Consider the following 14,115-nt stretch of genomic DNA (forward strand, 5'->3'; position numbering starts at 1 on the left):
TCCTTATCCCTGCCCCTGAAGGGGGCCCTAAAGCTTCGAAAGGGCTGAAAAGGTTTTTTAAAAACTGGCCTATCAGGCTCATGTGGTGCTGACAGCATCGTTTTTCATTTGTCCTTAGACTCAACTGAAATGTCCTTGAGGGCAGCATCACCTAATAGTTTAATGCTTTCATAAAGGACTGTTGTCAGAATGGTCTTTGATGTAGAGACCACCTGCCAGTTTTTAAGCCAGAGGCACCTTCTGCCAACGACAACAGTGGCTGACGCTCTATATGAAAATCTGATAGAATCCAAAGTGGCATTTGCCATGAAGGCCTGCACCTTTTGTATTTTTACTACCTGTTGTCTCAGCCTGACTGGGTCAGAAGGTGGGTCACTAAGCAAATCATCCACCCATAATAGGGATGTCCTGGCGACCATAGAGGCAGCTGCTGAAGAGCGGGTTAGTAAAGAAGAGTTGTTGTGTACTCTCCTAAATGCAAATTCTGCCCATTTGTCTGAGGGATATTTTAGGGGGGCCTTAGCATCCCTGGGTACCAATGAAACTGAAATGTGCTGAACTATTGGTGCATCGGAGGGAGGTATTTTAAAAAAAATCTGCTGGTTCCTGTTGAAAGGGATAATATCAGTTTGCTACTACCATTGGCTTCCTATTCATTGCCAGAAGGAGCCATTCCTGCTTAACTGCTTCAGTAAATGGTTCAGGCATTGATTAAGAAAAATGTCTCTAGGCTTTGGTTTCGGAAAGAACAAGTCTCCCTTTGAGGCCTGTGAGGACTCAGGCATTAATCTGGTTTGTAACCCAAGAGTGGCTATGGTTTTTGTAATGAGTGGATTAAGATCCTCAGTCAAACAAACACTGTGAAGCAGTCCCAGAGTCTGGCTCCTCTCCTGCTGACACTCTCCCTCCTCTTTGTCAGGATTATGATCTGGATCCTGATTTCCCCCATCACCCCGATCTGTTGCCATATCAGAATCAGCTTCTAAATCAATTATAAGCTCTGTTAGAATTGGATGTATATCAGGAAAAATAGGCCCGGGATTCTCTGTATGAGGATCCCCAGAATCTGGACCTGAAAGATCAGATGAATCATTTGATTGCAGTTCCCTTGTGAGGAGCTCCAAAAAGATCTCTCCAAATTGGGTGAGTGGGCGACAAAGTGGCAAATGCGGTTGAATGTTGGCAAGTGTAAAGTGATGCACATTGGGATGAAAAACCCCAACTTCAAGTATGGGCTGATGGGATTCGAGCTGTCGGTGACTGACCAGGAGAGGGATCTTGGGATCATGGTGGACAGCTCGTTGAAAGTGTTGATTCAATGTGTGGCAGCTGTGAAAAACGCCAGTTCTATGCTAGGGATAATTAGGAAGGGGTCTGAAAATAAAATGGCTAATATTATAATGCCCTTATACAAAACTATGGTGTGGCCACACCTGGAGTACTGCATACAATTCTGGTCACCACATCTGAAAAAGGACATTGTAGAACTGGAAAAGGTGCAGAAGAGGGCAACCAAGATGATCAAGGGCCTAGAGCACCTTTCTTATGAGGCTAGGCTACAACACCTGGGGCTTTTAGAAAAAAGATGACTGCAGGGAGACATGATAGAGGTCTGTAAAATCATGCATGGTGTGGAGAAAATGGATAGAGAAAAATTCTTCTCCCTCTCACATAACACTAGAACCAGGTGTTGAAATTGATTGCCCATGAAACTGATTGCCAGGAAATCTAGGACCAACGAACGGAAGTACTTTTTCACAAAACGCATAATAATTCTCTGCCACAATATGCGGTGACAGCCAACAACCTGGATGGCTTTAAGAAGGGTTTGGATCACTTCATGGAGAAGAGGTCTATCATCGGCTACTAGTTGGAGGGCTAAAGACCACCCCCAGCCTCAAAGGCAGGATGCCTCTGAGTACCAGTTGCAGGGGAGTAACAGCAGGAGAGAGGGCATGCCCTCAACTCCTGCCTGTGGCTTCCAGCGGCATCTGGTGGGCCACTGCTGGACTAGATGGGCCTTGGGCCTGATTCAGCAGGGCTATTCTTATGTAAGAATAAGGATAAAGAGGAGGAATCAATCAATAAGGTTGATTCTGAAGAGAAGGGAAGTAGTTTGTCTGGAGTTATGCAGGACTGAAAGAACTGGGGCGGGGCTATCCTCCTCAGGCTCTAGTAGGCTTCTGTTCTTTTTGGCTAATTACCATAGTCCTGCCTAGGAGCATGTGAGGAGGATAACCCAGAAAGATGTCCTTGATCCCAGCAGCTGAGAACAATAACACCTTAAATGGCTTGGGAGAATTTAAAAAGGTCTCCTTCACTTGGCACTGAAAATATAGCAGCACAGGTACCACGTAAGCTTCGCTGGGGAAGGACATCCACAAACAGGGCATCACAACTGTAAATAATCTTTCTCTTGTTGTCACCTGCCTCACCTCAGAGACCAGGGGCAACCGGAAGAAAGCCTCTGAAGGAGGGCACCTGGAGGAAAGCCTGTGCATCTTAGTGCATGGGAGAAGACATGCCTTGAGCTAACACCAGCACTACGAATTGTGCTCCGAAATGGACTAGAGCAGTGAAGTTCTTTGAGAAATGATGAGCTATGTTCCCAAGAATTAGATTATTTTTGGTCCACTGCATCAAGTGGAATTATCTAATAATGCACTATAAAAACCATACATATAAACAATTTACAAATAAAGGTAAGGTAAAGTGTGCCGTTAAGTCGATTTTGACTCCTAGTGCCCACAGAGCCCTGTGGTTTTCTTTGGCAGAATACAGGAGGCGTTTACCATTGCCTTCTGCGCAGTATGAGATGATGCCTTTCAGCATCTTCCTATATCTCTGCTGCCCGATATAGTACCAGTGGGGATTCAAATCAGCAACCTTCTGCTTGTTAGTCAAGCATTTCCCTGCTGCACCACAAGGAGGTGCCACAAGGAATAGACACTATAAAAACAATATACAAATAGGCACTATAAAACAATACAAAGAGCATGATCTTAGTCACCTAGGCGCTTCCCAGACTAGCTGTTCAGCAGCAGCAAAATGCCTCAGTTCGGGCAATTTCATTTGAAACGTAAACAGCAGGGGGAGCAGTCTCGCAGCAATTAACCTGAAAAAACAGCAACGTTTTCACGCCAGATATACGACGTCTTAGCTCTATATCTCAGCAATTAAATTCAAAACAAGGTATTGGAAATGTGAACAGTACCCTGCTGTCCGTGTAGGGATTGTGGTGTCACAACACAGGAAGTGTGGAAGCACACTTCCAAGATACATCCTGACCCCGTTGTAGGATCTAGTCTGGAAAGTGCCCTGAAGAGAATGTTTCCCATTGACTCTCATATAGTTTGGCTGAAACCCACAAGCCAATCAAAGACCAATAGCAAGTGTTGTCTGAGGTTGTTGCTTTTCATACCTTTCTATGGACAGGTCCTGCAGCTCCTGAAGCTGTGAGTGAACTTGTTCTTGAGGCGCATCTACTTCATCAAAGTGAACGGAGCCCGGGAGGGGAAGAGTTTTGGCAGTTTCACCCAGTTCCATTACTAAACCCTGGTAAATGTCAATCTCATGCTCCAGTGCCTGAAAGAAAGCAACACAAGAGCTGAAGAGTGAACTTGGGAGGAGCAAAAGGTATGAAAGTCTAGAAGCAGCAATCTAGCAGCAGAAGTGTAATCCCCTGTCTTTGCAGTCATAGGCAGGAAGCATAATGGGGAGTTTCATCAAGCCTCTAGCCACACATGGATGATGGGCACTAGCTTCTTACAAGTGATATGCAGCCTTATTTATTATGTAATTATATAATGGATGTGTAATTCTGTTTTTGTTGCTTATAAACAAATACAAATATTGGTTGATACCTAGAGTAATGCTGCACATGCTACTGCATTGTAATGGGCAATTTTTGCAAGTTCCCCATTTCCACTGAAGCCCACTGTGCCACCTGAAAATATGTCCCCGAGGATTGTAGGACCCTCGGCAACATATTTTTTGGAAGGCACAGTGGGCTTCAGAGGAAGGGGAGATCACAAAAATCACCCCTCCTCTATAGCATGTGAGCTGCATTTGGCTTGGTGGATCATGCATTGTCTCTGTTGAACCTTGAGCTGCTCTTTCAGGTTCCACAGGTGTTGGTATCATAACATGATTATCAACATGATGTATTATATACACACATTCCTGGCAGTATTTCCACTAAACAAAGGAAGATAAAAAGGGAGGAGTGCAGAGTCAAGTTGTACTTAAGGAGACAGTGAAAAGTTAATTCATTGTGTCTGAATATAACATAGATCACAAGTTGTATAGGCCTATTATGAAGATGAAGGTAAATATTACGTTCCCCTGACTGACCAAGAGTAAGCCATTTTAAGTTCAACTGGTGGGTGGAACATTGGACAAGCAGCTTGAGGGCCAGCTTCAGATAGAAAAGGAAGCTTCTCAGACCTCTGCACAACACTTGTTAAATTGAGAGGGGCAGGGCAGAGGATTACAGCTTTGTGTTACCTTATGCTTCTTTATGAGTTTGAGAGTTGCAGCCTCATCTTTACCACAGTCTTTGTTGGTTACCAGTGGGAGCTTCTCTCCTACCCAACTCTCCAGGTCTGAGACATCTATTAAAAACTTTATGAATTAAAAAAATCCAAATAGTTAGTAATTTTCTCCTTATTTAAACACTGAATATAAATATTTTAAATAAACTTCACAAATTCCAGCTCTAAACTTTTATTATAAACTAACCCCTAGATCCTATATGAAAATTGAAGACAGCTCAAAAACACAAAGTAGAACAACTTGTATGAATTACATTTATGGCAGGGGGCATGATGTTCAGCATACCCCAAACTGTTGGAGCTTCTTTGTTTTTGGCTGAGACTTCCAAGCGGTATGTGAAGCAATTATTTATTGCCATCATTGCAATAAGCCAAGCACAAAAGAGCGGTTGGAATATAACTATGAACTAGAATCTCTTGTCTTTAATTCAAATAAAGAAAAGCTGAGATTCTTCCTCGATGGCTTTCTAAAGGGAGTCAGATAGAGTGCTTTCAAGCTTATTTCAGTCAGTCAGCCAGCTTTTATTTCGATCAACGACCAGAACATTATTTCAGATATATGATACCTTGCAACTAGGTGATCCATTAGGTCTCTCCCAGCAATAGGATTCCAAGATGCTAGGGTAGATTCTAATGACAAACCATCTTTCTCATTATGTTACATGGCTAATACCTGGGTCAAGGGATTTAACTTCCTAGCATAACATTCTATAATTTACATTTTAGAAAATGTAGGTATGTTAGAACCTATACAAATGTTCAGGAAAAAAGCTGATGGCATGGCCCTTCTGGGACTGCACCATTTCCGAACGAAGATGGGAATCTGCATTTATTATGAATACTCTTCTATGTTTTTTTTAAACCACACACACACCTACCCCTTGAAAAGCTGACATATTAGTTGAAAGGATTGTAGCCTTTCCTTAGTTTCTTATGTGCTAATTTTCCATAAACACAGATTTTTAAAAACATAACATAGCATTAAAACTAGTGATCCCTTTTGTACAACTCCTACCCCTTTAGCCTGCATACTGTAATTAAGCCTAAGTACATGTAACCGGGGTGGGGGGAGTGTGTCCTCTCTTTGTTTGCTCCTACCACCTTCTCCTACTGTTGTCCTCCCTGTTTCAAATTTTAGATTGTAAGCTCTTCTGGGCCAAGGACCTGTCCTTCCATAGTTCACAGAGCATCATGAGTGTTGATGGCAACCAAGTCATCATCATCACCCCCACTTGAAAATTGGTAGAGTTGCAGTTTGGGATTTTTCTTTTTTGAATATTTACATTGGTTTGTCTACTGAAGCAAAAAAGCAAAAACATCTTTGGCACCTTGTAGACGTTGGCACTTTGTGTATTTCATGCATTTTCCTATCCTGAAAGTGATTAATATGCGTGAAATCTACCTGATGGAAGGCAACAGAATGCTGTAGCTGCTTGATTCTTTCCTCACATGCTTTCTCCAGCTCCATCCAGTTTTTATTTAGCTCCTGGCATTTTTCCTTGATTCTCTGGAATGGCATGTGATTGTCTTCTGTCATAGCTCTTCCTTTCTCTAGAACTCTGAAGACTTGCTGCTTATGGGCATTTACCTCCACCTGTAATTCCTAGTAGAAAAAGTCAGACATGCAGAACTTGACAAGAAAATATGGAAAAGAGGGCTAAAGTAGAGGAAAAAGAAGCAATAGAGCAGAACCGAGAAGATGAAAACTGACATTTTTTGAAGCCTAAGGATTATGCCTTGAGTTATTTTGGGAGTAAAATCCCAAACATGTAGAAAGAAAATGAACCTTTCAGTCAAGAGTGCAGGCTGTCTAAATTCATTCTGATGCAATTTGCTCAGCTTCTTGAAGCAAGAACTAAAGGTGGGAAGGATTTTTTTGAAGGAGGAATTTCACATAGAAAATGTTTTTGGGGGGGATTATTTGAGGGAGTTCTGGGTGGGAAATAATTTGTTTGGGGGGAAAGGGAAATAATTTTGGAGAATCTGGGAGGGAAACTGATCTGCATTGGGATAACATCTTTTCAGTAGATGTGGAACAAAAGAGTGGAAAGTTAAGATTTTGTTTGTGGCATAAGAATATAATGCTCCTTTTCAGTCCGACTAAAGTCCACCTAGTATTCTAACACAGCCAGCCAGACACCTCTGGGAATCTCAGAAGTAGAACGGTAAGGTGATTGTCCTCTCCTGGTGTTGCCCCTGGTATTCAGAGATGTATTGCCTCTCTGAACACATTTAGCTGCTGTATATGGCTAACAGCTGTTGATAGATTGCAGGGGGACCTCTGCTTCCAAATGTGTAGGACCTACACATTCATCTTTAGTTTACATTCAACAGCACAGGAGTGTATTTATGCTCTGAACTTTCAAATGACAGTAAAACAGGCTCGGATTCTTTCAGCAAAAGGGGGCAGCCAATATACTAACTCCTATTAATGCTGATGGGACTTAGTCATTCCTAACTCCGTTTGGATACTGCCCACTATTTCCAGAAGAGTAATGCCCAATGAATTAAAATGGTTACTACCCTAGTTCTTGCTAGGATGTATGTTTTTCCAGTTGCTGTAATGGCTTTAGCACAGGGTGCTAAACATGGCTTTTGTACATCACAAAACTCCAGAAAAGTTTAATTGGAATTTGGCTCATGGTTTCTGAACTCTTGGGGGTTGCAGTCCTGTGTTTCCTCTTCAGCACTGTGCAGTGTTTAACTGCTGTTACATTGAAGCATAAGTTTTAAAGCTTTCTATCACTCATAACGCCAGAGCTAGTTTAAACTTTTATATTCTGAATATTGCTGAGCTGAGGTGTTCTATTCTGACATCAGTTTTCCAGAGAAATAAGTAAAAACAGATTGCTTATGCCATTTCCAAAATATGCCTGCAATTCAAGACCACCCCGCCAACCTGGAGGGGGAAAGTCCTCATTATTTATTACACCAGTACAAAAAATATTAGTGGAAAATTGAGCAATATCACCAGTTTGAGTCCTGGAAAATTGGTTGATTTGTCAGTTTCCATGCACATTCCATGCTCATAAATCTCTGTTCACTGCCCTCACTAAACTATTTAACTTTACTTAGCACACATTCATGAACATGTCAGTTCTCTGGAGCCATTTAAAATTCACATCTACTATGCCAATTTTTTCCTTGTGCCTGGGCTTATTTCTCAAGGGATCGTGGTTGGGTTGGGGCAAGCAAAAAGTTACGTACTGTAGGTTTTTCAGCACAGTATATATGATGCCCATCTGCAAATTAAATGATTGTTGAGAGGACCCAATGTTCAGCCCTGAACCCAGATAAAACTACTGTGGACACACCCACACTGCATGCTTAGCAGAGAGAGCTAACTTGTGGGAAAGACGTAAAACACCATTTAAGGCACTACCAAACTACCAAAACCCTAGCATAGCTTCAGGCACTGAATCCTAAGCCACATACCCCTTCAAAAAAAAAAAAAAAATCAGTATATGGGGCATATAGACTGAAAGTCTCTCTACATCTATGAAATTCCTTTTTCCTGGAAACTCACCAAAGTTTGAGCTAAGAGCTTTCAAAAGCATTGTGCTTCTAGCACATTACTTTTTTTTTTTTTAAAGCACATTACTTTTTCCTGGAAACTCACCAAAGTTTGAGCTAAGAGCTTTCAGAAGCATTGTGCTTTTAGCACATTACTACTGAAAACTCTTAGCTCAAACTTTGGTGAGTTTCCAGGAAAAAGGAATTCCACCAATACAGGGAAAGTAGCAATCAATATGACCATGCAGAACGATTATCACATATAGAGCTTATATATTCAAGTTGTACTTTTGTTCTATTTCTCATTCCACCCCCTACAGCAAACAGCAGCCTTGCACCTGCTGTTTACATTTAAACATTCAAGCATTCTGGTTGCTATCTTGTTATCAAATGGGTCTAGGACAGGGGTTCTCAACGTGTGGGTCCCCAGATGTAATTGGACTTCAACTCCCATAATTCCCAACCAAAGGCCACTGGGGCTGGGGATTATGGGAGCTGAAGTCCAATAACATCTGGGGACCCACACGTTGAGAAACTCTGGTCTAGGACATCCCATTTCTGGGATTATGCAGTGGTACAACAAAAAACATTAACTTAGCCACATTTTTAGGTGGGGGGTAGGGTTAGCTTGCCCCTCTAGTTCAACACCAGGTTCTTTGCCTGTAGTGCTGCCCAATGGACCTCATTTTCTCAGTAATTCTGGAGGACACATGCTACAGGAAAGTATCAAAAGAACAAGCAAGTAGGTTGCAATGATATCAAGAGAATACTCTTGTTCACTTCTACAGCCCTCACAGGGACATAGAAAAGGAAGCAGAGCTAGGCAAGTCGGATTCAGGATGTTAAAGGGGAGGACTAATAGAGGAGGACTAATAGTAAGTATTTTGCTCAGAGAGGAGATAGTATTTGGGTGGGATCAGCTCTTGTTCATATGAAATCTTCCAGCTGGCTAAAGAGAATCATCCACTAATCTCAACATGAAACAGAAGACTCATTGTAAACTCATAGTGCCACCTATATCAGGGGTTTCAGAACTAAGGAGTTACCTTGTGCTTCTGCAACAAGTTTTGAGCCACATCCAAGGTCTTGCCTCGGTTTGCAGAGTCAGCAACTGACATTCGTTCATTAATCCATTTCATTTCCATGTCATGGTAATGGTAAAACTGGTACAGTTCTACTCTTGCCTGCAGCAGCTGGCTTCTTTCAGCAAAAGGTTCCTGGAGAGAATCAAACCTGCAGACCAGATTATAAATCAGTGCTGTGTTCACAGATCCACCTCAAGAAATCACAGGATCCTCTCAATAACTAAACATCTATAGCAACATATCAGAAGATTGATGGCGGGGGGGGGGGGGGCGGGGGGGCACACAAAGAAAAAAACCTACTTCCAAGTAAAATATCTTTTCCTCCATAATTTTCATAGTTCTGATATATTTTTGTTGTTCTCTTGTAGGAGTGTGCACGGTCCGGTCCGGGCATAATTCCAAAGACCGCCGGACCGGTTCGGAGGTCCGGCGGTCCGGAGGTTCAGGAGGGTGGGGGGACTGTTACTTTAAGCAGGGTGGTGGTGGTACTCCCCCCCCCGCCGCTCTTCCCCCTCCGGCGCTGGTCCTTTGAAAAATCTTCTTGGGGCGGCAGAGTTCCTCCCTGCTGCCCCTGGCCCCGTCGTTGTTTCTAAAGGGTTAAAGAGACGAGCACTAGTGGTGCGTATGCGCCCTGCGCGGCGCGTGCACTCGTCTCTGACACTGCCGCGCGCGTGCCGCATACATCGTGACAGAGATGAGCGCACCGCTAGCGCTCGTCTCTTTAACCCTTTAGAAACAACAACGGGGCCAGGGGCGGCAGGGAGGAACTCTGCCACCTCAAGAAGATTTTTCAAAGGACCAGCGCCAGAGGGGGAAGAGCAGCGGGGGAGGGGAGTACCACCACCCCGCTTAAAGTAACAGTCCCCCCATGCCGGACCGGGAGGGACTCCAGAACTTGCACACCCCTATTCTCTTGTGCACTTATCTTGTTCTCTGCATCCACATTGCTATGAATTAAATAACTCAACGGAATCCCATTTTTTCTGCTCTTATCAAGAATAAGGAAGGTTTTGTATCTTGCTAAAGATCCTGCTATAAAAGTAAAAAAAACACACCCTGAAAAGTCAATAATATAATTAATAACCACCACCCTGAGCCATTTTGGGAAGGGCAGTATAGAAATCGAACAAACAAACAAACAAATATCATGGATGATCACTGATAAACTGGTGAAGGCAGCCTTAATGAAAGTCACAGGGACTGAAAAACATCATTTGAAAATGTAGGTGTCCTTACCAATTAGGTTTTCAAACAAAAACATCCAACCTATGATAAACAACAAGTGGCAAAGGCAGAGAAAGCTTGTGGGCCTGGTTAGAGCATATAGTCTGGCCTATATTTCTTCCTGCCCCTATTGTGCTATGTTGATGTCTCTTTGCTCCTGAAGTATACTGGCTCTGAGTTACCTTTCTACGTATGTTTCATTGCTCTTCCAGAGTTTTGTGTAATAAGGGTGTGCACGAACTGAGGTTTGAGAACTGGTTCGGTGCCATGGGGAGGTGAGTGGGGAGCAGGAGCTTTAAGAAAGAGGAGAGCAGGTCCTTACTTGCTCTCCACTTCCCTATGCCACTTCCTGCTAGGGCAGTGCTTGTCCCCTATGCCCACGCATGGCAGCATGCACATGGCACCCACACATGTGTGGACATCATGTGCATGCTGGTGCCATGAGCAGGTACTTGGGGCAAGCGCCACCCCAGCAGGAAGCTTCATGGGATGCTGGAGATGCTTTCTTAAAGCTCCCACTACCTTCCCTGGTTTGGACCTCTTCTGAACTGGTTTGGCGCCGAACCAGTGCTCGAACCTCGGTTTGTGCACACTCTTTCTATGTGAGGAGCTGCAACAAACAGACTGTGCTTAGCTGAGGTGGAATTGACTTCTGATGAATAGGAGAATGAGAGTCCTTGTCCTGTTCCCATTGTTGTGAACCAGTCTGTTTGTAGGGGAAATCCATTGCTGTTATATGCATATATACTGCTTGATTAATTATATATATATATTATCAGTAAAGCAAATTGTACTAACGTCCCCCTCTAGAATGTAGCGAATGCATGTGTGGAAAGAGTGAATGGGCATTCATGCCAGAAGGCGGCCAAAGATGGAGGCCATAGAGTCTGGAGTGACCAGGAAAGACGTCAAGCCTGAATATACAGAATAGTCTGAAGGCAGAAGTCCGGAGGAGGAAAAGTACAGCTTGTCATCAAAGTGCTGTGTCACAAGGCAGTTGGTTGATCAGCACATTCCTAGGAAAATAGAATCCTCTGAGGGAGAGTGTTAGTTCCCAGAGTGTGAACCTGTGAAACCAGTGGCTGCAGCACAACAGACCCAAGGTGGTGGTGACCAGAAAAAGAACAGTATAAAAGAGGCTATTCTGCAAATGGCTTCTTCAAGAGCAGACTGGCAAACTTCAAGGCAGAGATGCGCATCTCCAACTCCTGGCCTTTTCACTCTTCACACTATCTTCAGAGTTGATCCCCACTCCCTGAAGTGTATGCATTGTGAGTATGAATAGTTAGTAACTTTAGTCTATCTTGCAAAACTTTAATACATTCTATTCTTTGAATCTCCACTTGCCAGTCATTGTGAACTCTGTGTCAACAAAGCCTGGTCATACATGCTTCCTTTCCACTCAAGGCAGCTATCCCTCTGGTGGGTTCTCCTAAGGGACCTGGGCAGGGGAATTGCCTACACAGCATTTTTGCCTTAACATCACCAGCAACTCACCTTTCCAAATACCTTTGCGTCTCATCCAAAATCCTCTCACTGTCAAAATGATTTGTAGCCATTTTCTTGGCATGGATCACGATGGAGCTCATTTTCTCAGCCAATCCCTGTACCTCATTTTCTAACTGATTGTGCTCCTTGAGCAAATTACGACTAGAATGTAAGTCATGACCCATCTTTGCATCATGGAGAACCTTCTCAATCTTCTCTATCTTGTCTTCAGCATCCTAAAGAGGAAGTGTTACCAAAGGGCAAATAAAATATGCATTATTCTTCTTCCTCTGCTACAAGGTCTCTGCTGGTGAAAATGTAGCCAGTTAGTAAAAATCTGTGTCTAGTATCTGTGTCTACTTCCTGCTGCAGCAAATCTTAGGATCTGATTCTGTCATAATAATTTCTTCCATCATACATCACAATGTATCATCTTGGTAAAGAGATTTTTTATGCACCAGGATCCCATATATTTTTTCATGTGCCCTGACATCATCAGAAGAGCTTAGATAGATAGATAGATAGATAGATAGATAGATAGATAGATAGATAGATAGATAGATAGATAGATAGATAGATATGAAAGCACACATATAAGTAATAAAATATTGAATCTACTGTAATAAAACTCCACCTCTAGAATATCCTACCAAGGGAGATGCATTTGGTAGAATCTTTGGAGAGGATCAAGTGGCTTTGGGGGTGGGTGGGTTATTTGACATTTTCAACAAAATGCGAAGGGGGGAAAAACAAAAAACAATTGATCAATATCAATTAACAGAGATCACATCTAGTTTTGAGAAAACAATGTATAGTACAACTTGAGATTATTTTTAGTTTTTGCACATTGTAAATGTTTTAATGATGTCTATGATATTTTGTTGTTTTGAAAGACCTGTCTTGACCTAAAGAGTGAGTTATACATTGAATTAATGTTAATAAAAACAAAAATCATTCTGAAACACATTGTTCTGGATTTTATTTCACACGGCAGATCCTTTTCTATCCAGCAAGAATCAATTAAGCATGTTCACAAACAGGTTCAGTGCTTCCTTTCCTTTGCGCTGTACCTGTTAGGATGCCGGCGTTCAAGCTGGCTTGATGAGCAGCAGGGGGTGCCTTTAAAAAACAGGTAAGTAGCTCCTTACCTGCTCACCACCACCCCTTTCCACCCATTTGAGAAACAGCCACACAGGGCTTCATAGTTCCTTCCTAAAGCCCTGATCAGTGTTGGCACACACATGCCCCACACAAGCACCAGCCATGTGCTTGCCGATGACGATGGGGGGGAAGGAAGGAATGCTACAGCCCCGCATGGCTGTTTCTAAAATGAGCACCGGTGGGGGGAAATTGACGGGGAGGGGGGTGAGCAGGTAAGGAGCTCTTTACCTAAAGGCACCCCTGACCCCTCCCTGACCTGCAAGGGAGTACACTAACAGCTCATGAACATCCCTAGAATCAATTGCCCAAGCCTGCCCCTTTTCAAATACCTAGATAGCATCCTCTCTCTCTCTCTCTCTCTCTCTCAAGAATTCATAAAATTAAAATATTCATTTCAATATTCCTGGATTCTTCAAAGATAGAAGCCCTGCTCAGATGTTATATCAAAAAAGATGTTATAAAAAGCCCTGTTCAGATGTTATAAAAACGTGGGGCTCGGTGTACTCATCTACAGCATCTGATGTGCTCAGAAGCTCTGTCAAACAAGACAAATGCTGCAGCCAGGGACAGTGGGGAGGGTGGAGTTTCCAAGCATGTCAGTATGGGGTGGGGCTTCAGAGCATGTTTTCAGGGACACTGTATATAGGTACAGCATCCCTGGTTTAAAAAAAAAATAAAACCTAAACTGGCCTGATGATTCTGTTAGTTCATGTGTTTTCAATACAGTCACATCCCCAAGTCTGATCTACTGCTCCTTATTAGTATTATTAGTGATAAGTTCTTAGTGGCGATAGCAGGGGTAGCCCAAGTGGTACCTGAGAAGAAGTGTAAAATGCTGCCTTGCCCTATGCCCTTGATGGGGGCCAGCCTCCTTTCAAAACCAACTCTTGCAAGCTTTGAAAGGGCATGGTGGGCAGGGATGAGGAAAGGTTACTATTAGCCTCCTCTTCTTTTTTTGTGCTCCTTACAAGCTTACAAGGAACATGAAGAGAGACTCTCCTTGCAAAGTTCGCAAGAGGAAGAACAGTCCCATAGAACTGCTCTGATAGTGTGTATAGGGGGTGGGAAATCGGGGACATTTTTCCACCCTG

General features: G+C 43.0%; 1 protein-coding gene across 1 annotated transcript in view; it reads right to left on the reverse strand.

Moving 5' to 3' along the window:
* The window catches only part of SPTBN5 (spectrin beta, non-erythrocytic 5), a 198,457-nt gene that overhangs the window by 125,187 nt on the left and 59,155 nt on the right, over nt 1-14,115 (reverse strand). The window contains exons 24-28 of the mRNA XM_053313122.1: nt 11,873-12,099; nt 9,113-9,299; nt 5,956-6,156; nt 4,507-4,623; nt 3,422-3,585 (exon numbers count right to left, since the gene is read on the reverse strand). Coding sequence (XP_053169097.1) covers nt 3,422-3,585; nt 4,507-4,623; nt 5,956-6,156; nt 9,113-9,299; nt 11,873-12,099 — 896 coding nt within the window. The remainder of the gene's footprint in view (nt 1-3,421; nt 3,586-4,506; nt 4,624-5,955; nt 6,157-9,112; nt 9,300-11,872; nt 12,100-14,115) is intronic.

This window comes from Hemicordylus capensis, chromosome 1, assembly GCF_027244095.1.
Source record: "Hemicordylus capensis ecotype Gifberg chromosome 1, rHemCap1.1.pri, whole genome shotgun sequence".
Taxonomy (NCBI): Eukaryota; Metazoa; Chordata; class Lepidosauria; order Squamata; family Cordylidae; genus Hemicordylus; species Hemicordylus capensis.